Genomic DNA, 25,114 nt, shown 5'->3' with positions numbered 1-25,114 from the left:
GCCTCAGCTGCTAAGAGGCAGCTCCTAAAAATATAAATGTCTTCAAGTTGGGAGCTGTCCTCATCAGACCTCTCAGATTTTTTTTTTTTTTTTGGTGCACACGCACACAAGCACATACGTTGGCCTGGTCAGTATTTTGTGGCACGCTTTTTCACTTGATATTTAATGTATTTTAACACTTGGTAGTATTTGTCTCAGAAAGAGAAAAATCTGTATCCCATGTTCCATCTGAGAGGGCGTCCCTGGTAGCTCAGTGATAAAGAATCCACCTCCCAGTACAGAAAACCCGGGTTTGATTACTGAGTCAGGAAAATCCCTGAAGAAGGGAATGGCAACCCACTCCAGTATTCTTGCCTGGAGAATTCCATGGACAGAGGAGCCTGGCAGGCTGTAGTCCATGGGATCCCAAAGAGTTGGACGTGATTGAGTGACTTTCACTTTCTATGGGCACATGCTCCAATAATCGATTCCCTGCATCTTTTTACATGTGTTTTAAAGAAATGGGTAGGAAGATTAAGATAGCCAACAGGGACTTTCCTCGTGGTCCAGTGGTTAGGAATCCACACTTCTGTTGCAGGGATCATAGGTTTCCATCCCTGGTCCAGGAACTAAGACCCCTCATCTGCATGGTGTTCCCCCCCAAAAAGGTATATGTACACACATGCACACACACACAGACAACAGATTTCTTCTAAAAAGTTACACTAAAGAATATAAAATTCAGCCATTTGTACAGTAGATAATGAGATATTGGTTTGCCATTTTCAACATTTCAGTATTTCAAGTTTTTATTTTATTTAGAGACTGCAAAGGAGGGACTTTGGGGCCAGATTGACTGGGTTGGAATTCTGGTTTTATCCCTTCCTGATGGATTGTCTTGAGCCAAATTATTTAGCCCCTCTGGGCTTGCTAGGTGGTACTAGTGGTAAAGAACCCACCTGTCTGTGCAGGAGACATAAGAGATGTGGGTTTGATCCCTGGGTGGGGAAGATCCCCTGGAGGAGGGCGTGGCAACCCACTCTAGTATTCTTGCCTGGAAATCCCATGGACAGAGAAGCCTGGCAGTCTACAACCCATAGGATTGCACAGAGTCAGACATGACTGAAGCAGCTTAGCATGCACGCACTTACTCCCAGCTTCCTTTATCTGTGAGCAGTGCACATTAACACCCACCTACTGAGCTGGTCCTGAGTCAGGGAAGTCAAGTGCCCAGTACAACCCGGACCACTCGGGAGGTGTCACAGTTGGCTCGGTGTCTCGCTTCTATGGACTTGTTTGATGAGCTCTGTTGGCTAAATGTTAAATAGTATGAGAACATATTCTCATTTCAGGGACATTTTTTATGGCGGTTGGGTTGAGCTGGGGAATACTGGGAAGACAATATTGTACCTTGTTGGCCAGTGGAATCATCATTCAGATGGCAAGTTGACCCAGAGTTGAAAGCAGCGGTTCTCAACCTCCCATTCAACAGCATAAATAATGGGTGTCTGGGATCAGTTTTCAGTATTTTCCAGAACCTGATGAAAATGATATGATGAGCCTACACAGGTAAATATAAATTTTTTTTTTTTTTTAAAGAGCCTTGTGTAGCTCCAAAATGATTAACGACTTTAATACTCATTTTACCCTGGAATTAAACAAAGGTTTGAAATAAGAAATGGAGGAAGACAGAATGTTCCACCTAGCAAGGATACCACGGCTCTGCTCTGCTCTCTGCCTTCAGCGTGATTCAGCTGTGGCAAGGAGCAGTCCTGCAAGACTTCAGGTGTGCACAGTGCCAGGGCAGGCACATTTTTCACACGCAGGGAGCATCATTTCTGTTCTGGAGTATCAGGGCCCAGTGACCAAGCTGCATGATGAGCAACGATTTGAGGTGAAAGAGACAGACTGGCAGCAGGATAGATATCCTAAGTGAAATTCAAACCCTGGTGAGTTAAAACCACCAGCTAACCCCTTTCCCTCCAAAAAGCAATTGCACAATATCCTCGTAGTCGTAAAAATTTGAAGATCCCATATAAGATGATATTCCTTTAAATCGTGTTGCTCTTTGCAGCTCATAAAGCATTTCCAGGTACATTTGTGTTTTGATCCTTCCAAGGATGGCTTGTGTAGAGAAGACCTTGTCCCGTCTTACGTAGGAAGTAACTGAGTGTTGGAAAAGTTGTTTCCTTGATTTTCACATTTTGCGGGGGGCAGATATTGAGTGCCCTCTAAGGGCCAGCCTCTTCACTGAGGGAACTGTGTCTTTCTGTTCTGAGTGTGGTTTTCCTTCACTGTCCTTTTTTTTTTTTTTAATTTTTATTGGACAATAATTGCTTTGCAATATTGTGCTGGTTTCTGCCATACATCTACATGAATCAGCCACACATATCTCTGTCCCTTTTGACCTGAAACTACCGTGTGAGTCACACCTGGACACGAGGACTTAAGTCACTGCTGCTTTCTCAGGTGAACGCAATTTTTATCACCTCTTTTCTTTTGCTTCCCCCTGCCTCTGTGGATAATGCAACAGATTAATGCGTCGTTTCTAAAAGTTCAGCAAAATCAATTGATTCATCTATCTTGGATGTATATCTTATGCTGCTGTGGTTTCAGGGATTTTTTTTTTTTTTATTCTAACAGTTTGGAATTTGTGTAACAACTGCATATATTCTTCTGTATCATCCACTATTACCTGATAAAATGTAAAAAGAAATATGAGGCTTTGGTCCTTCGGTGAGTTTGGGATATTTTTATTTTTTTTAATTTCACTTTTATTTATTTACTGTGACTGCGCTGGGTCTTCGTTGCTGTGTGCGGGCTTTCTAGTGGCGGTGAGTGGGGGCTGCTCTTTGTCCCCGTGCACAGGCCTCTCATTGTGGTGCCTTTCTCATTGCAGAGCTCAGTCTCTAGGCCCGTGGGCTTCAGTAGCTGCAGTCCTCACGCTCAGTCATTGTGGCACCGGGCTTAGTTGCCCCATGGCATGTGGGATCTCCCCAGACCAGGGGTTGAACCCAGCTCCCTTGCATTGGCAGGTGGACTCTACTACTGGATCACCAGGGAAGTCTGGGATATTTTTAAATGTGCTCAAATTATTTAAAAGGAGTTTGTCATCTTCGTCTTTATAGCTACATATAAAGAGTTTGTTTCTGTGTGTGCTGGTAGGGCAGCACAAGGATGTGGACCACCCCTGCATATTTATTTTCCTTAAACAGACCCATTCTTCAGAACTTTGCTCTATGCAAAGTTAAACAGACATGGTTTGGGAATAGAATTCATGATGCAGCTGTGCTGAAAGGCCCCTGGATGGTATTCCTGTAGGACAAGCACTGTCTGTCCTAATGGCACGCTGTCTGTCCGAAGATTCTTTAAAAGATGCTCAGAAATGTCTTAAATTTCTTTGGGAAGATTCAGGGCTCAGGTCTGTAGTTTGGCAGCAGCTGATTTTCAACAGAACTCAGAATTGCTAAGAACCTGGGCCAGTGAAGTTATTTTACAGAACTTAAAATAGAAAACTGCAAAGAAAGTTGCAACTTGATTTTGGTGTTTGAGACTTAACGCTGTTGCCTGAGGTTCATATCCCTTCTTTTTCTTGTCAATATAAAGAAAACATGAAATCATTGTAATTTTAAGCCTCTATATTTCTGCATCCTGAGGAGGCAATCAGTAATTACAATATCCCTTTGTAACTGGAGTCATCAATAACTAAGGTCATTCCCACCGTACGCACATGTTGTTTTTTGTACTTCAGACGTGGAGAGAAGTAATCACATTTCTCAGTTTGAGGACCTGATCTGTGCCAGGACAATTGGATTGAAATTTCTTCTGTCTTACTGATTCTGCATTCCCATGTCCTGTTCTTCTCAAAGGCAGCCCTGCTCTGCTTTGCCTGCTTGCCTTTAAGTCCATGAGTATATAGTCCTGATCACCACCAGGGAACTAGGCAGACCTGGAACAGGGCACCCTGATTGTATCTGACCAGATGTAGGCTTTGAGCCCCCTTCTGGAGGGGCTTCCCTGGTAGCTCAGCTGGTTAAGAGTCTGCCTGCAATGCAGGAGACCCTGGTTCAATTCCTGGGTTGGGACCATCCCCTGGAGAAGGAATAGGTTACCCACTCTAGTATTCTTGGGCTTCCCTAGTGGCTCAGACAGTAAAGAATCAGCCTGCAGTGTGAGAGACCTGGGTTTGATCCCTGGGTTGGGAAGATCCCCTGGAGGAGGGCATGGCAACCCCCTCCAATAATCTTGCCTGGAGAATCCCCATGGACAGAGGTGCCTGGCGGGCTATAGTCCATAGGAGCGCCAAGAGTCGGACACGACTGAGCGACTCAGCACAACAGAGCGCTGGTCAGCCTGGAGGTTAGTCGCTTCCCCCTGGAGAGGGGCCCACTCTGGAACTAGAGGTCTCTGTCCTCTCTCAAGGGATTTGTATTAATGTGATCAGTCTCTGTACACCACCATCAGTCTCCCATTCTCATCCCAACCCTCGCATCTCTGGATTTCTAGTGAATCTGTGGGAGTTTAGGGGTGCAGTCCTCCAGCAGGGAATTGACTGAAGTAACTGCCTTTTCAGGGGCTGAACCCACGACCTTGGCCTCATTAGCACGGGCGCTCTAACCAGTCACAAAGCCACACACCTCACTTTGTGTAACTTCTGCTGACTCTGTTCCTACCACCCTCGGAGGCCTCCTTTTCAATTGCAAAGGCGTTCGCGCCAGCACAATAGAACAGAAGGAAATCGGATCTCTTCTAGACTTCTCTGAAGGCCAGAGATATGCGATTTAGCAGGAAAATAAGACCAAAGTGTCTTGAGGGTTCAGGAAACAACTTACCTTTCTAGTCCATGCATTTGTTGAGAATCCAACTGTGTGTCTCAGATTTTCCTTCCATCAAAAATTTAAAAAATACTGTGGGACTCCTTGTGCCAATGTATTAACATAAAACCTAGGGGCTAAGTGGAGGGTTTCTGATGACTGAGTGGAAATATGGCATGTACATCATTCAAGTGGATTGGGTTCGCTTCTTAAAGGAGTGCATCCAAGAATCCATAAGTGCTTCTGTTTCACAAGTTTATAGTCCCTAGAAACCAAAATAAATGCTTGCTGTGATAGCTGAGCCACCACTGTGTATCTGCAAGTGCACTGTGATGAACAGGACGTCTCATCGCCCAGGGAATCTGCAGTCACCACTGGGGGAGAGGAAGAATAAGGACGATTCCCTCACGGAGAAGCGAATTTCACACCAAAGCCTGAAGACATAGGCGTATCCTGGGGGAGCGAGGTGCAAAGGGAGTCTGGCTGACAGCAGGATGCACTTTTTCATCTGAGCCAAATAAAAATCTCAAGGATTTTATATCCTGGCACTTGAAAGGAGTTATGTTGCCATCTGTGACAAAATGAAAAGATGTTGGACCGGAGGAGTTTTTTGTCTTGAGTCTGTGAGGACCAGGAAAGGCTCTTCAAGGGATGTGGGCCCTGGGCTCAGATCTTGTTGATTTTCCTCATTTTGCCACCTGAAAAAAAATCTCTTACCCGTCAGCTGCACAAATCTCTATCAGAGTGACAATCACTGTCAGTGAGAGTTTCACAGGTTCTTAAAACCTCAGCAGTAAGAGACATTTAATGGTGGGCAGATGGTAAGCTGTCTGAGAGCAGGGATTCTGCTTTTAATATATTTAGCAAATATTTATATTTATGGGGCATTCACTGTGGTTCTGGGCTTCCCAAGTGGTACAGTGATAAAGAATCTGCCTGCCAATGCAGGAGATGCAGGTTCGATCCCTGAGTCCGGAAGATCCCTTGGAGAAGGAGATGACAGCCCACTCCAGTAGTCTTGCCGGGAGAATCCCATAGACAGAGGAGCCTGGTGGGCTACAGTCCATAGGGTTGCAAAGACTCAGACACTACTGAGCGACTGAGCACACGCTATGTTCTGAATCCCGGTGAAAAAAGGAACAAAAATCCCTCCCACCACGAAGCTTATGTTCCAGTACGTTTTATTCATCTTTATTTTACGCACTGTAGACTGAAAAGAAAAAGCACAACATGAGAGTCGTGAATTAAGTTTTATTTGGGGCAGAATGAGGACTTACTGCCCAAGAGACAGCTTCTCAGATAGCTCTGAGGCCCTGTTCCAAAGAGGTGGGTAGGGGAGGTCAGCGTAAGTTTGATTTTGGTGAACCACGCAGCAGAAGGTTTCTGCTGATCCCAAGGGGGCTTCCCTGGTGGCTCAGTCGGTAAAGAATTTGCCTGTAATACAGGAGACCCAGATTCCATCCCTGGGTTGGGAAGATCCCCTGGAGAAGGGAATGGCAACCCTCTCCAGTATTCTTGCCTGGAGAATTGCATGGACAGAGAAGCCCGGTGCACTACCGTCCGTGGGGTCGCAGAGTCTCAAGAAGGTTGCAACCAGTCACGAGGAGCAGATGTCTCCGCTAGTGATTTTAGTGCTTCCTAGGTATGAGGAGATGTCAGAAGTTGGGCTCATAAAATTGCCTGAAAATTTCTAGCTATCTGAAGGCCTGTTCTGCCGGTTCTTCGCAGAGCACAGAGTGCCTCACTCCTCGTCTCCGCCCTGGACTCCTTTCAGGCAATGGTTCAAGGTCAGCGACTGCAGTGGCTAGTGATGTCATCCTTGTAGAAGCAGATAGCAATTGACAGTTTTTGGCTGACGCTGTAGTGCCTTGAACTTTGTCATTTTAGCAGAGTTTTTGTTAAAGGCAGTAATGTTTTGAGTTCAGTGCTTTCTTTCATCAAACACTGATAATCCATGTATGTATGTCATAAAGAAAACTGTTAACCAAGAAGTTTAAGCACACACTCTAGTTCATGACTTATGCAAACTAAGGGAGAACTCTGATCAGATAATCCTGGGTCGAATGAAACTGTAGCATCCCTGCATTGTGTTAAAATAGCAGCACTTTGGGTAGACATTTTTTTTGGAATTTGATGAAATTTGGTCTACTCATACACTTGAATCAGTTCAGTTCAATGGCTCAGTCGTGTCCGACTCTTTGCTACCCCATGGACCGCAGCATGCCAGGCTTCCCTGTCCATCACCAACTTCCGGAGCCTACTCAAACTCATGAATATCCATTAAGCTTTTTAAGTTGTATTTAGAAATATTTATTCAACTGTATTTAGAAATATTTATTCATACACTTGAATAAATATTTTTAAATACAACTTTAAAAAGCTTTAGGATTTTTTTTCACCTTAAAAACTTACAGGGTCACAAAGTAGTAGAGATTCGGAAACTAACAGTTGACTTACTTCACTCAATAGTAAATTGATTTAAGCACGTGTTCAGGCCTTTCAAGGCACCTACCTGCTAAATATTTTCTAGGCACAGACTGGGAAAAGCAGCCCACCGCCAACTTCTGTTTCTGTGCATCTTCAGAGAGTGACCCAGTGGAAGGTCACTGTAGGGTCAAGGCTACCTGCAGGCGCGCCCCCAAGGCTGGGCATCGCAATGGTCCAGTTTCCTCTGCAGTGTTAATTTCACTCCAGCAGCTCCGAAGTGCTTATAGTGGTACGTGCGTACATGCTTGTACACACATGCGTGTGTGTGCACCCGTAGCGCCTTCTGCATACTTCCTTCGTCACACCTGCTTCTTGACTACAGGAACCAGGTCTTCTTCAACCTTGTAGCTCCAGCACTTAGCCTGAGGCCTGATACTCCATGACCTCAGTAAATATTTATTAAACGAATAATCCCATTTCTGTAGTCTTATTTTACTAACAGCTCTGTGGGCAGGCCTCATCTCCTTCTCTGTTCGTTCTTGGATCCTTATAGATACTTACAGAACACTTCATCGATCTCTGTCTTCAGGGCAGAATCTTGACTGCTCAAGTCCTCCATATTCCACCCTGCCTGGCATTATCCCTTACTGCTTTTTTCACTTAAAACCTAAACAAAATATAAGCGGTCTTTCCAGTTCCCCCACAATGGTGCTGCGTCATTCCCCCATGGTAGCTGTTACTTATGGTCAGTTCTTATAAGAGAGAACTAAGTTAAAAATGGATTTGTTGTTTCTTTCCTTTTGACTTCCTCATTGGTAAGCATCAGAGAAGTCAAAGACAAATTGCAAGGAAGCGTCATTGTGATCTCCCACAAAAGTTCATACACAGAATTTCGGAAGAGAATGTTCAATTTAAAAGCGCACACATCTGTTCTTCGGGCAGGCTTCAGCTGTTAGGGATTTTACAGGGCCTGCAAGATGAAGTTTGGTCATAGGTGCTGTCCAATGGCTGAAAAGAGTCATCGTTGCTGTTCCACAGGCTCAGTAGTTCTCTGCTCTATCCGTAAGCCTCATGATTTTTTTTTTTTTCTTTCTAAGGCAGTGGAAGATTTCATCTCTACTAGAGCCTTTGCTGGAGAAGGAAATGGCAACCCACTCCAGTGTTCTTGCCTAGAGAATCCCAGGGACGGGGGAGCCTGGTGGGCTGCCATCTATGGGGTCACACAGAGTCGGACACGACTGAAGCGACTTAGCAGCAGCAGAGCGTTTGCTGTTGTTCAGTTGCTCAGTCGTATCCGACTGTTTGCGACCCCATGGACTGCAGCATGCCAGGCTTCCCTAGAGCCTTCATTGAAACAAATCTTAAATCAGCATCCTCACTGTTTTTTCATTGCTGAGTTTGATTTTCATGAGTCAGTGATGTGGAGAGTCATGTCTACAGTATTTTTTTAGCTTTATTGAGGAAAAATTGACAGATATGATTGTCTGTATTTAAAGTGTACAGCCTGATGATCTGGTGTACACAGAGGCTGTGGAATGATTACTAAGATCAAGATAATCAGCACATCCATCCCCTCAGGTAGGTAACTTCCTTTTGTGTGACAAGATAAGCTCAAGTCTCAGCAACTTTCAAGCATACTCTACTGTATTATTATCTGTAGTCACCTTGCCGTCCAGTAGATCCTCAGACCTTTTTCTCCTTACAACCAAAACTTTCTACCCTTTGACCCGTGTCACTCCCATTTCTCCCAGGGCCATCGTTTTTATGACAAGGTCAACTATTCAGTACTGACCACCAAGCCTCCTCTTTCTCCTTGTAAATCACAGCTTCTGTTCCAGCGTTTGGGAAAACCTATTAGTTGCTACCTTACTGCCCTAAATATTTCCTGCCTCCCTGGAGGCCCTGGGCTCTAACTTTTAACAAGCCTCAGAACAAAGCCGGATGCCCTGGGGGGAAGGTTCAGCCCTGCTCTGGGAAGAAGCTCCCGCAGCACGTGGTCCCGTTTCACGGTTACATTGTGGATTAAAGTGCTACATGGAGCATCTTTCAGGGTTACACAAAAACCCATACCCTGAGTATTATCCTTGTCACCTGACCAGGGTTATAATAGGGTTCTGCCACAATTCCTCCAATTTTTATTTCTCTCCAATAAAAATTTGCTAGTGGAACCACTCACTCTGGGTGGGAGGCTAACTTTGTTTCTGATTGTCTTATTTCAACCCATGGTGAAGTTATATTGTGCCACTGGGGCTTTTTTCCTTTTCTCTTTTTTCATTTGGCCGGGGCTGCCTCTGTTCAGCAGAGCCTCCTCGTCACTTCTTCTATCACCGTTAGTTAAAAGTAATTGTTATTGCAAACCCACTCCATGCCAGTATCATTCTCTTTCATGGGGAAAACCCACAAAGCATTCATTTTGGTAGCAGAAAGGAGGGAGCTTACAGGATCAAATCCTTTTTATCTGGACCCACAGCACCTGCGGCAATGCATTAACTAGCAGGAGTTGTTAATTACAATCCTAACTTGTTGATCTTCCCGGCTTCCGAATTTTAAAAGCAAGAAAATTAATCGCTGCGCGTGTCTCCTCCTGTCGAAAATGACAGGAGCGTGTCTTCTGAGTTCTGTTTCAGCCACTGATAATCACACACTTGCATTTTCCTGTCACATTTCTTTCCTCCTTTTGCAGATGGAACCATTTCTTAAGTTCAAAGAGCCCTTCCATTCACAGCAGAGTAGATATTTGCCTGTAAAACAAAGGCTTTAGAAGCATAAATCCTCTAAATATGAGTCTGAGCAAGATGGTACTGAAGATATTTCAGGAGTTGACATCACTTAAAAAAAAAAACACACAAAAGAAAGAAGACTAATTAAAAGTGTAGTAGTGGTGGGCTTCGCTTATATTTTTTCACTTAATTTACATAACAAACCTGCGAGATAGAAACTGTATCTTTATGGTGGAGGAAACAGGTTTAGAAAGGATGAATAACTTGCCTAAGATCGCATAGCACCTCAAGCATGAGAAGGAAAAAGGATTTGAGACAGGGAAGTAGGAAAAAGAGCCCAGCACAGTCATCCTGCATTGTGAAGCACGAATCAGGAAGAGATGGAAAGAAAGCTGAGCCTGGCTTCCAGAACACTTGGTTGTCATAGTAAGAAAATACAGTGTCTGCTGTTTTATTCTGACCTATCCATCCATCATCAAGGTAGTTAAACCACCTAATCCATCCTGTGTGTGAGTCATTCTTAAGAAGAGTTATATGGTAAGCAGTCTGGACTGCAGAGAAGAATGCTTCAACACTCTTCATCAAATTCTGCCCTCGAAAATTCTCAACCCAAATGGATGACCATAGGCCTAGACCAGCAGTTGTGTATTATGGAGGCACATTCGACCTGGGTAGCTTTCTAAAACTCCCAGCACAGACCAGTCTGATGAGACTAGCTGGACCCAGCCCCAGATGGGCATGGGCAGCTGAAGCTGAGAACCACTCTGAGAAGCTGTGCGTGATTTCACCATTAATGTTCCTTTCGTTCCCTTCCTTTTCAGTCATTTCACTTCATTCCTCCGAATGACCTTTATTCCTCTGTCACGGAGGGCAGTTTTCTGTTCTTTGTTTTGCAGTCTTTCCCCAAACCTCCTGGACAATTCAGATTGGGTTACATTGCAAACGAAAGCTTTACAGCTGGGTCTTCTGCAGGCATAGAGTTTATTCTAAAAGCCTTGTGTATTCCGACAGTGAAAATGGATATCCCATATGAAGTTTCTCTCTGGCTGAACTTTTTTTCTCTCTGGCTGAACTTTGCAGTCAGCAGTAGTTGGACTCTCAGGAGCTCTACTTTTTGCTCTCTGAAGCACATACACACACACACAAACCCTCTCTTGCTCTCTGAAGCGCGCGCACACACACACACACCCCCACCCATATGAGCCAGCTCAGCACCTTGTAATCGGGGTTTCCACCCTTAGACCTATGGACCGTGTGTGTCTCGCCCTGTGGTAAGCTATGGGAAGAACTGAAGCGCGTATCTGGGTAGTTTGAGTTCCCATCCCTACCCCATTTCACTGAGAACTGCTATTACCAAATAGACCAAAGGAGATTCTTAAACTGTTCCCTGTCAGTAACTGGCTTAGCTTTTCTCCTTCTCTCCGCTGAAGGCAGTCTGGCCGGGAGAATCTTTGTGAAGGACATTCACACAGGTAAGCCAGGTAGATGACCCCATAAGCACATACACAGTAACATCTGCATCCGAGCCAGGCAAGGCTTTTCTGTCCTTTGTGAGAGCTGCAGTGTTTTATAACCCAGTTCCCAGAGGACGCAGTCCCATGTGGACTGGCCCAGTGTCTGTCTGCGAACACACCTGGATTTACTGCCTGAATGAGACAGAGGGACCTTCTTTGCACAGGCTGGATACAAAATCAGTCCTTATTTTAATTCCAGTCCACTTCAAGTGACATTGAGTCCTCTGGCATGGTTGGTCTCTTGACCAACATCTGTCGGGATGTTCTCCTTCCTGGATCTCATTTTCAGATGACTGGATTCTTCCCATTGTATCTTATCTTTGAAGCCAAGTAGCATTAACAGGAGAAGGGATAGGCTACCCACTCTGGTATCCTTGGGCTTCCCTGGTGGCTCAGATGGTAAAGAATCCCCCTGCAATGCGGGAGACCTGGGTTCAATCCCTGGGTTGGGAAGATCCCCTGGTTGCATGGCAACCCACTCCAGTGTTTTTGCCTGGAGAATCCCACGGTCAGAGGAGCCTGCGGACTACAGTCATGTGGTCACAAAGAGTCAGACACGACTGAGTGACCAAATATAGCATGGCACAGCATTAACAGGATTCCACTGGAGCTGGGACATTATGCAGACGAGAGTAAAGAATGCCTTTATGTACTCTTCATTAGTGCTATTACAGATTCGATCCTTTGGTCAGGAAGACCCTTTTGGAGAAGGGAGTGGCTTCCCACTCCAATATTCTTGCCTGGAGAATTCCATGGACAGAGGATCCTGGCAGGCTACAGTCCATGGGGGTCACAAAGAGTCTGATATGACTGAACAACTAACACTTATTTACTTACTGCTATTACCTTATCAGAAAACTAAGATCATGGCATCTGGTCCCATCACTTCATGGGAAATAGATGGGGAAACAGTGGACACTATGGCTGACTTTATTTTTGGGGGCCCCAAAATCACTGCAGATGGTGATTGCAGCCATGAAATTAAAAGATGCTTACTCCTTGGAAGAAAAGTTATGACCAACCTAGATAGCATATTAAAAAGCAGAGATACTACTTTGCCAACAAAGGTCCATCTCGTCAAGGCTATGGTTTTTCCCGTGGTCATGTATGGATGTGAGAGTTGGACTGTGAAGAAAGCTGAGCGCTGAAGAATTGATGCTTTTAAACTGTGGTGTTGGAGAAGACTCTTGAGAGTCCCTTGGACTGAAAGGACATCCAACCAGTCCATCCTAAAGGAGATTAGTCCTGGGTGCTCACTGGAGGGACTGATGCTGAGGCTGAAGCTCCAATCCTTTGGCCACCTCATGTGAAGAGTTGACTCATTGGAAAAGACCCTGATGCTGGGAGGGATTGGGGGCAGGAGAAGAAGGAGACAATAGAGGATGAGATGGGTGGATGGCATCACCGACTCGATGGACATGAGTTTGAGTGAACTCCAGGAGTTGGTGATGGACAGGGAGGCCTGGGGTACTGTGATTCATGGGGGTCACAAAGAGTTGGACACAACAGAGCGACGGAACTGAACTGAACTGAATGACCTTATCTAGACACATCGATTGTTTGTGTTTGCTGTAGTATATGCTCCTTGATCATGTTACCATACTCAAGGAAGGATATATTTGCATGATGGAGACAAAATATGTCCCTTGATGTGTGAATTCTGATTCTGCTACCAACTTGCTGAATGGCCATGTTGGGTTAGATATTTCACCTCTAAGATCTTCAGTATCTTCATTTGAAAAGCTGGAGTAATAACCTCTTCATAGAACTGATAGAATTATTACAAGAGATCAGCAGTTTTCAAACTTTTTGTTCTTAAGATCCCTTTCTACCTATAAAAACTGAGAATTCCAAAGAGCTTTTTTTGTTCACCTAGATATTTATCAATATTTACCATATTTATAATTAAAAATAGAAAATATTATAAAGCACTTGTTTTTTTAAAATGAGGACTCTTCTTCAAAACAAAAGAATTAATGAGAATAGTGGTGTTTTACAGTTTTGCAAATCTCTTTAATGAGAGATTAAAGAATACAAGTGGATTCTCAGATACGCTTTTGAATCCAGTCTGGCATATTATGTAGTTTTGGTTGACATATGCACAGGAAATCTGGCCTCAAATAGGTGTGTAACTGGAAGGGAAGGAATATCTTAATAGCCTTTTCAGTTAATTGTGGATATTCTTTGATTCACCATTAGAACTCAGTGAAGTGATTTTTGTCTTAAAGATTAGTTGTAAAATGTGCACTCTGAAGCCATGTCTATGAATTTTATGTACTCTGTTACATAAAATCCCTTAGTCTGTCTTGTACTTTGAATGACTCTTTTAGTCATGTGTAATTTTTTAAACATCATACTCTGATCATTTGGAAAACATTGGTTCTCACTCAGTTATATAGACCTCCTAAAACTTTATTTCATCAAACCATGAAATCAAACAAACAAAAAAACCCCCCACAATTATTAAAACCATCACCAATCTTTCACATGACAGACTGTCAAACTCTGGGCAGCAGATACATGTGTTCCAAAATTCTAATTTTTGCTTAAGAGCCCACATTTTATCATTGCCAACAAATATTGCCAATTATTTTCCTTGATGTGATGGACTCACTTCATTTATTTCCATAATATACCTGCCAAATACGCAAGTCTGAACAGCCAGTTTGTCTAAAGTTGTTCTTCCTAGTAAAAGTGATATTTCAAGAAAATAGTGGCACGTTCAATTTATAGCTCCAGGGATGGTCAAGAGTTCATCCTTGAGATAACCCTCATTCTTCAGTAGGAGCAGAAACACTTCCTGCCTTCTTCCCCCTTCATCTCAGGGTGCCAAGAAGATACATAGCAAAGACTCAAGATTCAAGGACAGTAGTATTTGTGACTGCATAGCGGGCCTCCCGGGTGGCTCAGTGGTAAAAAATCTACCTGTAATGCAGGAACTGCAGGAGACTTAAGTGTGATCCCTAGGTCAGGAAGATCCCCTGGAGGAGGCCATGCAACCCACTCCAGTGTTCTTGCCTGGAGAGTCCCATGGACAGAGGCGGGCTACAGTCTATGAGATCGCAAAGAGCTGAACGCAACTGAAGTGACTGAGCGTGCACACACTGCTTTATTAGGGACATTATTTTTTTTTAATTTATCTTCGTCTAGTTGATTTACAATGTTGTGTTAATCTCTGCTGTATAGCAGAGTGATCCAGTTTTATATATATTTTTCAGATCAATCAGATCAGTCGCTCAGTCGTGTCTGACTCTTTGTGACCCCATGAATCGCAGCACGCCAGGCCTCCCTGTCCATGACCAACTCCCGGAGTTCACTGAAACTCCTGTCCATCGAGTCAGCGATGCCATCCAGCCATCTCATCCTCTGTCGTCCCCTTCTCCTCCTGCCCCCAATCCCTCCCAGCATCAGAATCTTTTCCAATGAGTCAACTCTTTGCATGAGGTGGCCAAAGTACTAGCCAGTTTCACTTAAGAATACCCCTAAAGAAATCTAAACTATGATACAAATGAACTTACCTAGGAAACAGACTCACAGAGAACAGACTTGTAGTTGCCAAGGGGTAAGGGATGGACCAAGAGTTTGGGATGAGAGAATGCAAACCATTACACGGTGGCGGTAGTGTCACTAAGTCGTGTCCGACTCTTGTGACCCCATGGACTGTAGCCTGCCTGCCAGACTCCTCTGTGTGTGTGTATTAGTCTGGCAGGCTACAGTCCATGGGGTCACAAGAGTCGGACACGACTTAGTGACACTACCACCACCATGTAATGGTTTGCATTCTCTCATCCCAAACTCTTGGTCCATCCCTTACCCCTTGGCAACTACAAGTCTGTTCTCTAAGTCTGTGAGTCTGTTTCCTAGGTAAGTTCATTTGTATCATAGTTTAGATTTCTTTAGGTGTATTCTTAAGTGAAACTGGCTTTCCCCCCCTGGCTGTGAGCATGTGGAAGTGAGGAATACAGTGACTACTTACTCGCTGCTTTGATTTGTACTAAAGCCTTTGTGGCTCAGCTGGTAAAGAATCTGCCTGCAATGCGAGGGACTTGGGTTCGATCCCTGGGTTGGGAAGATCCCCTGGGAAGGGAAAGGCTACCCACTGCAGTATTCTGGGCCGGAGAATCCCATGGACTAGTCCATGGGGTCTCAAAGAGTTGGACACGACTGAGCCACTTTGACTTCATTTCACTTCAAAGCCTTGCGGGTTTCACCCTCCAGGCACCCTCCACTTGCTAGAGCACAAATGTCAAGACACTAAAGGCAGTAGTACATTCTGGAAATAGCTTTGATCTCACGGGCTCCCTGAAAGGGCCTCTGGGCCTCCAGTAGTCTACAGACCACACCTCGAGAACCATTGGCATTATGTAACCTCTTGCCAGTCTTGACGAGTTAGCTCTTTTTTCCTGGTCTTCGTTGTCTGTGGCCATGGACTTGGTGACTAGCCAGGCTGAATGAAGCCTGGCCTTTGGGAGATCTATTATTTTGATGAAATCCCACTAGAGTTCTTCCTGCATTCACCAGAGCCCAGTTGTTTTTTTTCCTTCCTGGGATATTACCTTGGTAATATCCGAAACAAGACAAAAACAAATAAGCCGAAAACAAACCTTGGTTTCGTATTAGCTTTACTGCTCACATCTATGTGCGGAATATCTCTGTATATAATCCTTGTTTTCTTTTTGTATGGTGTAGAGCTAATAAAGACATTTTTTCTGATAGTTTCCTGGTCCGTTATATCAAGGGTCTTAATTCAGGTTTCAGAAACACTTCACTAGTCTGTGCATAGATTCTAGGTGGCCGGTGAGCCCTCAAAATTTCATAGCATTTTCTGCTGTTCTTTGAGGGTTGGGGAGAAGGTGGGTTGTTGGGGAGAGTTAATAGCTTTAAATTCTCAGAGAGGTTTTATGACCTCGCCCCCTGCAAAACCAACCGTCACCAAATGGCTGTTTCAGATGGACATTGTTATGGGTGGCATCTACCCACCCATTGTCCATGTCCCAACACACGTCTTTTGGAAAAGAATTTTCAGAGTTCCCTCTGCGGCTTTGCCCGTCTGCACTTTCATTCCTTTGGCATTCCTTCACGGTCCCCGTCAATTAGCACTTGCTCACTAGTCACTTCACAGTTGTCTTTGAGCACATCGTCTGTCCTTTTCCCCTTGGCATAAAGTGCAGGAGACGCCAGGGCCGGCCGTCTCATCCACATGCACCCTTGGAGGGTATTTCAGGCCAGAGGATGCACTCAGCCAAATTAGTGGGCTCCTCTTTGAACCACTGAGATGTGCAAACTCGGAATATTTATTTATACCTCAACTGCGAGCTGCGTTTTTTTCTCCCACACAATTCTTCAGCCTGCTGCTTGGAATCCAAGCACTGTCATGAAAACTGCAAGGCAGCCAGTTTTGTTCCAACAGTAGCATTTTTGGAACCCTTTCCCGATTCCGTGGGAGTAGTGTGGTGACTACCACTCTCTGAGAAGACGCGGAGGAGGACTCTGCAGCGTGATGATATGTATGTCTTGCAATATCAGCCCTCCGGGCACGCTGCAGACAGGGTGGGGGTGAGGGGGCTCCATGGCAGGGCAGGGGGCGTCCCCGGCAGTAAGCGAGAGTGCCCTTTGCAGCACCAGCATTTCTGTGCATTGGAAAGCTGGCTTCAGGGTGGTCAGTGAGAAGCAGACAGCAGGCTTTACAGATCACACTCTCATTTAACAAAGTGGTTGTTGCCCATCTCAGAAAAATTTGAAGGGTTCTGTCATAGGCGGTTTAACTCAGTGGCTTCACAGTTTTTGAAAAATCCTGTGGCTTGTCTAACACAGCAAACATACCAGCAACTAACAGTTAGGGAACAGCAACGTCCCTATCCCCTATGAGAAGCAGGAAAATGAATTCTATGGTGATGAACGGGGAGGACTGACCTAATTATGACAAAGCAGAAGAATCATTCAGTGGGATACAGACAAGGTAGATGTGTGTACCAGTGAGATCCAGGGGTATTTTATTTAAGAATATGTCTCTAGTTGCTGGGTAGCGTTGTTTTTAAATTTTGCTTTCTAGACAACATTTGTCACTGACATGCTCCATCCTGTCTTCTGCATCCCTAAATACTAAAGATTGTCACCCACTTTGTGTTCTTAGCAGTATATAGGTCGACCCCAGTCCTCTGTCTTTACAGACTCAGGCTTCCAAGGCGGCTTTGTTTATTTCTGTCCCTTTCTAGCAGGTGAGAAAATCAGGGCATAAGAGCCTCTGACTTGCCCCAAAGCATTGAGTCATAGTGCAGGTTGATGTTAACAGCTGTGATGTCCCGGGCCAGGCTCATGGGTCAGAGATCGTGTCGTTCGTCTCTTTGGAAAGTGCCCTTCACGCTGTCGGGGTCGGTCAGTGTTGGCGCGTATCCCCTTTGACCAACTTACTCCCACTCAAGGGCTGAGTCTGGTCAAACTCTCCTTTGGGAAAATGGCACGTACCAGTGGGAGAGCAAGGTAAGGTGACTCTTGGCTCCGCTTTCGGACCAGATGGCTGTTGTTATTGCATGACAAAGTGCGCGGCTTCATGTTTCTCCGCCTCTCACCACTACAGTGCCCTTTCTGTTTTTAAGGAAAGAAGGATTGTCCAAATGTGGAAGATGCAAGCAGGCATTTTACTGCAACGTGGAGTGTCAGGTAGGTGTCTTTGGGCCAGCTGGCAGGGAGGGCCTGGTACCCCAGCATCCTTCTCATCCTTGTCACAGCATCCCAGGGCCCTTCCGCAGCCAGAGCTGGAAAGCCTCCTTGTGGCGTAGGGTGTGGCTGGATGCCCCTGTGTGCTGGCACCCAGGACTGATGGTGATGGGCAGCCAGTGATGGGCAGTAGCATTTTGGGGCCCCACACAGGATCAAAAATAGAGGTTGGTAAAGTGGGAAAGACACAGGGGCCACGTAGGATACAGGCAGGTGTATCACCAAGGTCGACAGTCTGCCCCACCACGGCTCCCAGCAACAGATGGAATGTGCAAAGACAACCAGTGAAAAATGTTAAAATGCTGTCTTTAAAATTGTTTAGTCTTTACCATCACCAAGTCTGAATTTGTATCTATCCCCCTAGCAGGCCACACGTTGCCCTTGGGCCAGTCTAATCTAGCCTGATTCCAGCTGGACTTAGGTGGGCCCCTGACACAGCTTTTGTGCAGCCAGAGGTGGGCTGGTCTGAACTTGGACCGGGAGACCTGGGGGTGGTGTCTCGGCAGCAGTGGAGCCTGAGTGGTTCAGGCAGGTTACACGTAGACCACAGGCCATGTGCATCTTGAGGGAGTCTTGTAACCCAGGACTGAAGATTTCAAGAGGGTATTTGGAGGAACTCTTGGTAGATTCTTTAAGGGATAAGTTCCCCGCCCCCTAAACTTTTCTACTTAATACTGTATAGTTACACAAAATGTTCACAGGTATTACAGAAAATGCACTCCATGTTCTAGCAGTTTGAATTTGGGGAGGATATGATCTTCAATCTCTGTGTATCCTCCCCAATCTATTTTTTAAATGGGAACCTGCTAATATGGCTTGGGAAATGATGCTACTAAATAGTGGTTCTAAGGGACAGGGAGACTGTTCTTCATACCTGCACCTCGGTTTTGTTCCTCTTCCCATACTTAACTGTCACTTTCCTCCGCCCCCCACCCCTGCTCTGGTTGACCACATTACCCATGGTTTCTTTTTTTTTTTTTTCCTCTGTTTTCTCCCTACACAGCTGGTCTCTGAATGTCTCCAAAGGGTGTTGTGCAGCAGTGGGAGAGGTTGCTAAGCCCCAAAGTCTTATCTGACAGAGCTCTCCTCACAGAGGCCCTGGCCAGAGGAAACACAGGCTGAGCCATTGGCTTGGGAAGGTCTGCCTTGGCTCTGAAGACCACGTGCCTGGTCCACCTCCCTGTGTCTCCATACAGGCTTCTGGCCTGCAGGGCAGTGAGAATATAGATGGGCTTGTTGTTGGTTTATCAGGGAGTGTGGCTTCTTCTGAAGAGGAGAGACTGTGCTTTGCTTCTCCCGATTATGGACAGAGTTCTGTGGTTAGATTGCTAGGTACGCGAAGAGGTCAGCAAGTGCTGGAATGACGTGATTAGGTTTCAGGCCTGATAAGTTAGCTGTTTCTATATTTAAGTTAAACGCTTCTAGAAAAAGTAGCTCATGATATTCTGATTCTTTAAAGAAGCCAGCTAGTCACACACAGGTCAGACTATTGTAACACAGAAGACTCGGAGGATATAGTTCCAGCCCTGCACCTGCCTACCTCTGTGAACTTGACAATTCAAAGGATGTCTCAGAGTCTCAGTTTCTTTAAGTGTAAATGAGGACAGTGGCCCCTATCTTGATGAATTATAAGGATCAAATGATATGTGAGATATCAAGGTTCTATGTAAACTGTGATGCTGCGTGCAGGCATGAGGGCTTATAAATAATAATATGATAGTAATTCAGTCTGGACTGAAGCTTAGCTTTATGCAGAGAATAAAGTAGGCAGCCCACTTTAGATTTAAAAGACTGGGTTTTTCTTCACCAAAGAGTATGGACTCATTCTAAGAACTTGAGATCCCTAATAGTGTACATTATATGCATAGTGCTTGTTACAAAATCGAACTTTAACTTCTCTGATGAACTGTAAACTCTGCATGGATATGAAACATGGGCATCTGTGAGATGCTGAGCTACCTCTTGGTCTCTTGAGCTGTCTTCATTAGGCCCGCACAGGTGGCATAACACTGGTGTATAACCGTAGTCCAGGTTATACATGTTGTGGCCATTGTGGTTCCCTTGCCTTTAGGACCTAGTCTTCCAGATTTGCTGACTCACAGTGATAGGTGCCTGGCCTTGGGAGGTTCCCGGCAACCATGTATATCAACCTGTGTGAACCAGAATGCGTCTTTACTGTTGTTTCGTCTCTAATTCGTGTCCTCCTCTTTGCAGCCCCATGGACTGCAGCACCCCAGGCTTCCCTCTCCCTCACCATCTCCCAGAGTTTGCTCAAACTCGTGTCCGTTGAGTCGGTGATGCCATCCAACTGTCTTATCCTCTGTTGCCCGCTTCCGCTCCCGCCCTCAGTCTTTCCCAGCATCAGGTCTTTTCCAGTGAGTTGGCTCTTTGCATCAGGTGGCCAAAGTATTGGAGCTTCAGCCTCCGCATCAGTCACCTTACAGAATGAAAAGGCAAGAAGACACGACCCTGAAAGATGAGCCTTTTTATTACTTTACAGCAATAGGCTTGACAGGCTGCATGTCCTCCTCCTGGTCCCATCATAATGTGCTTGCTGTAGCAAGGCACCCCAGGGTAGGGGACACAGACCTGTGATTCTCAGTCATGTCAAAGGTCCTGGCCGTGACAGCTTGCTGCGTCCAGCCGCTGGGCCAGGACACCCTCGGTCCTAGGGAGCAGTATTGCACTTCAGTTTCCCCGTGCTCTGTGAAGGATCCTATAACCAAAATATTCTTGTAGATGACAAGTAGTAACACCCTTACCAAAAGCCATTGGTTTCTAGAAGTGAGGCTGGATTTGGCCTGTTTCATGTCTGTTTCCTTTCTCTCCTGTTGCAGCAGGGGGAGGCACGTGATCATTAAGGTTTTCCGTCCTGTCATCTGAAGGGCTGAGTAGGAGCAGGACGCCGTATCACAGTGAGACAGGATGGTCATAGAGTTAAGTGCCTAGAAACAAACGGCCGTAGAAGCGCTTCATCCGTAAAATCATTGGGGAGGAGTCTGGGGCATTTGCTCCAGATGAAAATGGATTCGGAGTTCTGCCCAAGGGAATACTTGGATGGGATCAAGGTGGAGACTCTGCCGCAGGATAAAACAAGGGGTACAAAACAAGGGCAGCAGTCAGGAAGGTAATTGAGTGATTCTCCACCTAAGAAAGCGTGGCCCTCTCCACTGTCGTTCAGTCACTCAGTCACGTCTGACTCTTTGCAACCTGTGGGACTGCTGCACTCCAGGCTTTCCCGTCCTTCACTGTCTCCCAGAATTCACTCAAACTCATGCCCATCGCGTCAGTGATGCCATCCAACCATCTCACCCTCTGTCGTCCCCTTCTCCTCCTGCCTTCAGTCTTTCCCAGCATCAGGGTCTTTTCCTCTTCACTGGGCCTTCTTCAAAGGCAGACCCCACCCACCTGGAGTCACCAGGGGGTCCATACCACAGAGCAGATGACGGGGTTGGAAAGGAGCTTATCAGTAGATAGAAAGCAGTGTCCACAGTGGCTGAGTGACTTGCCCAAGGTCACACAGCAACAAAACTGAGACAAGAGTGTGCAGGAACCCTGAGGAGGGCTTTCACAGCTTTCCAGCACTGCGCCTGGGGGTTCTGAGGACCCTCCAGGAGAAGAGGCGCTCTGGGGATGAGTCAGAGACGGAGAAGTGGCCTTTCATGGAAGTGAAAGGGAAGATCCCTTCCAGTCGTATTGTCTTTCCGGAAACCTCTCCAAGAGTGTAAGGTCCACATCCCTCCCTGAGGGTGTCCTTCCAGGAATGCAGCATGTTAGAGCCCCTCAGGACTCTGCTTCCTGTCCCCAGCCAACCTCTGATTGCAGGACTTTAGGACCATGCTTTATTTTATACAGTTTGGCTCATGTCTTGTCCCATTTATTCTCCTTTTCGTTCATTTGACTCAGTGTGATCCTGCCAGAGGAGAGATTTTAATTGACAATGCATGAAAGGGTAATGGGAGGAAGTATAAAAGAAATAGAAATTCCTTTTTAGTTAGGCTCGGTTTGTAAGTTGTGTGTTTTAATGAACTATATTTTTATAAATATGCCTGGAAAACTAAGAGTGTTGTTCACTCTGACTTTTTTGTTCAATTGTACCACGACACATTGAAGAAAAGAATTTTAGAGGTATTACATAGAGGAATCATTGTGGAGTAGAACTTTCTAAGGTGTTATTTCTTAACATTGACAAATAGAAGAAAACGGTTTGTGTGTTGTAAGTGGAGGTGTTATGATTACGAGTGTGATTTTGAAAGGAGGAAGGAGCATGTTCTGATGAAGATTGAAGCATGTATGAGGAGTGCGTGACCAAAGATGCAAGAACATTCTCGACTTTTATCACCAATTAGAAAGTAACTGAAGTGTAGAAAATGTCTAAGAAATGCTCCAATGACCCTATCATTTTTTGGGTGATCAGTGAGTGGGCTAGAGTCAGGGGTTTCGTCCTGGTTAAATTCACTTCGTTCTTTTCTTTCAGACATAGGAAGCATCCTCAAAGGAGCCACTGTTTTTTTCCTGTGAATAAATGTTTAACATCACCAGTAAGAATCAGTGAGTGTTTCCCATCACTCTTTTACGGAAATAGAAAACAAAGCAGATAGGGGCCAGCAGTGGCTGTCATCCCAGTGTCATCCCCGTGGGAGGCAGTCATGAAGCCCCTGATACTTTTTGCATTCTTCCTCTCACAGAGAATAGTGCTGGAGAACAGTAGCCCTATGACATTTTCTTACTATTCCACATTTTAAGAAATCATTTATGCATGCTACTCTGCATTTCAGGAAATCACACAGGCATGTATATAAGTTCAGTCCAGTCACTCAGTCGTGTCCGACTCTTTGCGACCCCGTGAACCGCAGCACGCCAGGTCTGCCTGTCCATCACCAACTCCCGGAATCCACCCAAACCCATGTCCATTGAGTCACTGATGCCATCCAATCATCTTATCCTCTGTCGTCCCCTTCTCCTCCTGCCCTCAATCTTTCCCAGCATGAGGGTCTTTTCAAATGAGTCAGCTCTTCGCATCAGGTGGCCAAAGTATTGGAGTTTCAGCTTCAACATCAGTCCTTTCAATGAATACCCAGGACTGATCTCCTTTAGAATGGACTGGTTGGATCTCATTGCAGTCCAAAGGACTCTCAAGAGTCTTCTCCAACACCACAGTTCAAAAGCATCAATTCTTTGGTGCTTAGCTTTCTTCACAGTCCAACTCTCACATCCATACATGACCAGTGGAAAAACCATAGCCTTGACTAGACGGACCTTTGTTGGCAAAGTAATATCTCTGCTTTTTAATATGCTTTCTAGGTTGGTCATAACTTTCCTTCCAAGGAGTAAGCGTCTTTTAATTTCATGGCTGCAATCACCATCTGCAGCGATTCTGGAGCCCAGAAAAATAAAGTCAGCCATAGTGTCCACTGTTTCCCCATCTATTTGCCATAAAGTGATGGGACTGGATGCCATGATCTTAGTTTTCTGACTGTTGAGCTTTAAGCCAACTTTTTCACTCTCCTCTTTCACTTTCATCCAGAGGCTCTTTAGTTCTTCTTCACTTTCTGACATAAGGGTGGTATTATCTGCATATGTGAGGTTATTGATATTTCTCCCGGCAATCTTGATTCCAGCCTGTGCTTCCTCCAGCCCAGCATTTCTCATGATGTACTCTGCATAGAAGTTAAATAAGCAGGGTGCCAATATACAGCCTTGACGTACTCCTTTTCCTATTTGGAACCAGTCTGTTGTTCCATGTCCAGTTCTAACTGTTGCTTCCTGACCTGCATATAGGTTTCTCAAGAGGCAGGTCAGGTGGTCTGGTATTCCCATCTCTTTCAGAATTTTCCACAGTTTATTGTGATCCACACAGTCAAAGGCTTTGGCATAGTCAATAAAGCAGAAACAGATGTTTTTCTGGAACTCTCTTGCTTTTTCCATGATCCAGAGGATGTTGGCAATTTGATCTCTGGTACCTCTGCCTTTTCTAAAACCAGCTTGAACATCTGGAAGTTCACGGTTCACATATTGCTGAATCCTGGCTTGGAGAATTTTGAGCATTACTTTACTAGTATGTGAGATGAGTGCAATTGTGAGGTAGTTTGAGCATTCTTTGGCATTGCCTTTCTTTGGGATTGAAATGAAAACTGACCTTTTCCAGTCTTGTGGCCACTACTGAGTTTTCCAAACTTGCTGGCATATTGAGTGCAGCACTTTCACAGCATCATCTTTCAGGATTTGAAATAGCTGAACTGGAATTATGGTCTAAATTGAAAGTCCCTTTAGAACAAAAGAAACACCAAATGCAGGAGTTAGAAAAGGGGACTTCACAATAAAAATTCAGTCTCCTTATGCAGGGAGCCAATATATCATTTGCTCAGCAGAAAACTGGATGACATAACAAATCCTCTTTTCTTCCAGCGTTGGAAGTGCTGGTGTACCATGAGACAATTTTGCAACTCTTTATGCATCTTTAAGCATTTTGGTCCATGCACAAAAAGGAAAGTCATGCAGAGCTGTTGTTACAGTGGCTGACAGTGAACTAGAAGTTTAAAAGGGTACCAAAAAAATTCCCTCTCACACTTTGCACATAGATTTAATTGTTTAAATTCATTGCATGAATCATCTGTGCTCATTATAGAAAAATCAGAAGTTTCAGACTGAAAGAGGAACAGAAAGAGTATCCATACTTCATAATTTTATCCTTCCAGAGAAAACCGCTAGTAACACTTCGGCATGTGTCTTTCTGAATCCTTCCTATGCATTTGTTTGTAATATATTACTTTCCTAGAAAATGGGATCCGTCTGAATTTACATAAAAGTTTTATAAAGATTGCAACCAGGAAAGGAGTAACAGCTTAAATTTTGAAGAAAACTGGAAGCCAAGTAGTGCCACTGTGGTATGTCTCTGACAATTCCACCTTCTGACAGAAGAGGAAAACTTCTTACCAGCTGA

The 25,114-nt window shown here is 45.0% G+C and overlaps 1 protein-coding gene across 2 annotated transcripts in view; it reads left to right on the top strand.

Annotated features, from left to right (window-relative positions):
* SMYD2 (SET and MYND domain containing 2) overlaps positions 1 to 25,114 on the top strand; it is a 53,427-nt gene that overhangs the window by 2,811 nt on the left and 25,502 nt on the right. Inside the window, exons 1-2 of one of the 2 annotated variants that reach the window (XM_061383518.1) lie at positions 16,836 to 16,961; positions 18,051 to 18,114. In XM_061383518.1, coding sequence (XP_061239502.1) covers positions 16,960 to 16,961; positions 18,051 to 18,114 — 66 coding nt within the window. In that variant the 5' untranslated portion in view covers positions 16,836 to 16,959. Of the gene's footprint in view, positions 1 to 16,835; positions 16,962 to 18,050; positions 18,115 to 25,114 lie in introns of those variants that run through there. The other variant, XM_061383517.1, reaches the window with a different exon arrangement.

The sequence above is a fragment of the Bos javanicus genome, chromosome 16 (genome assembly GCF_032452875.1).
Source record: "Bos javanicus breed banteng chromosome 16, ARS-OSU_banteng_1.0, whole genome shotgun sequence".
NCBI lineage: Eukaryota > Metazoa > Chordata > Mammalia > Artiodactyla > Bovidae > Bos > Bos javanicus.
This window is presented reverse-complemented; position numbering and strand designations above follow the sequence as displayed.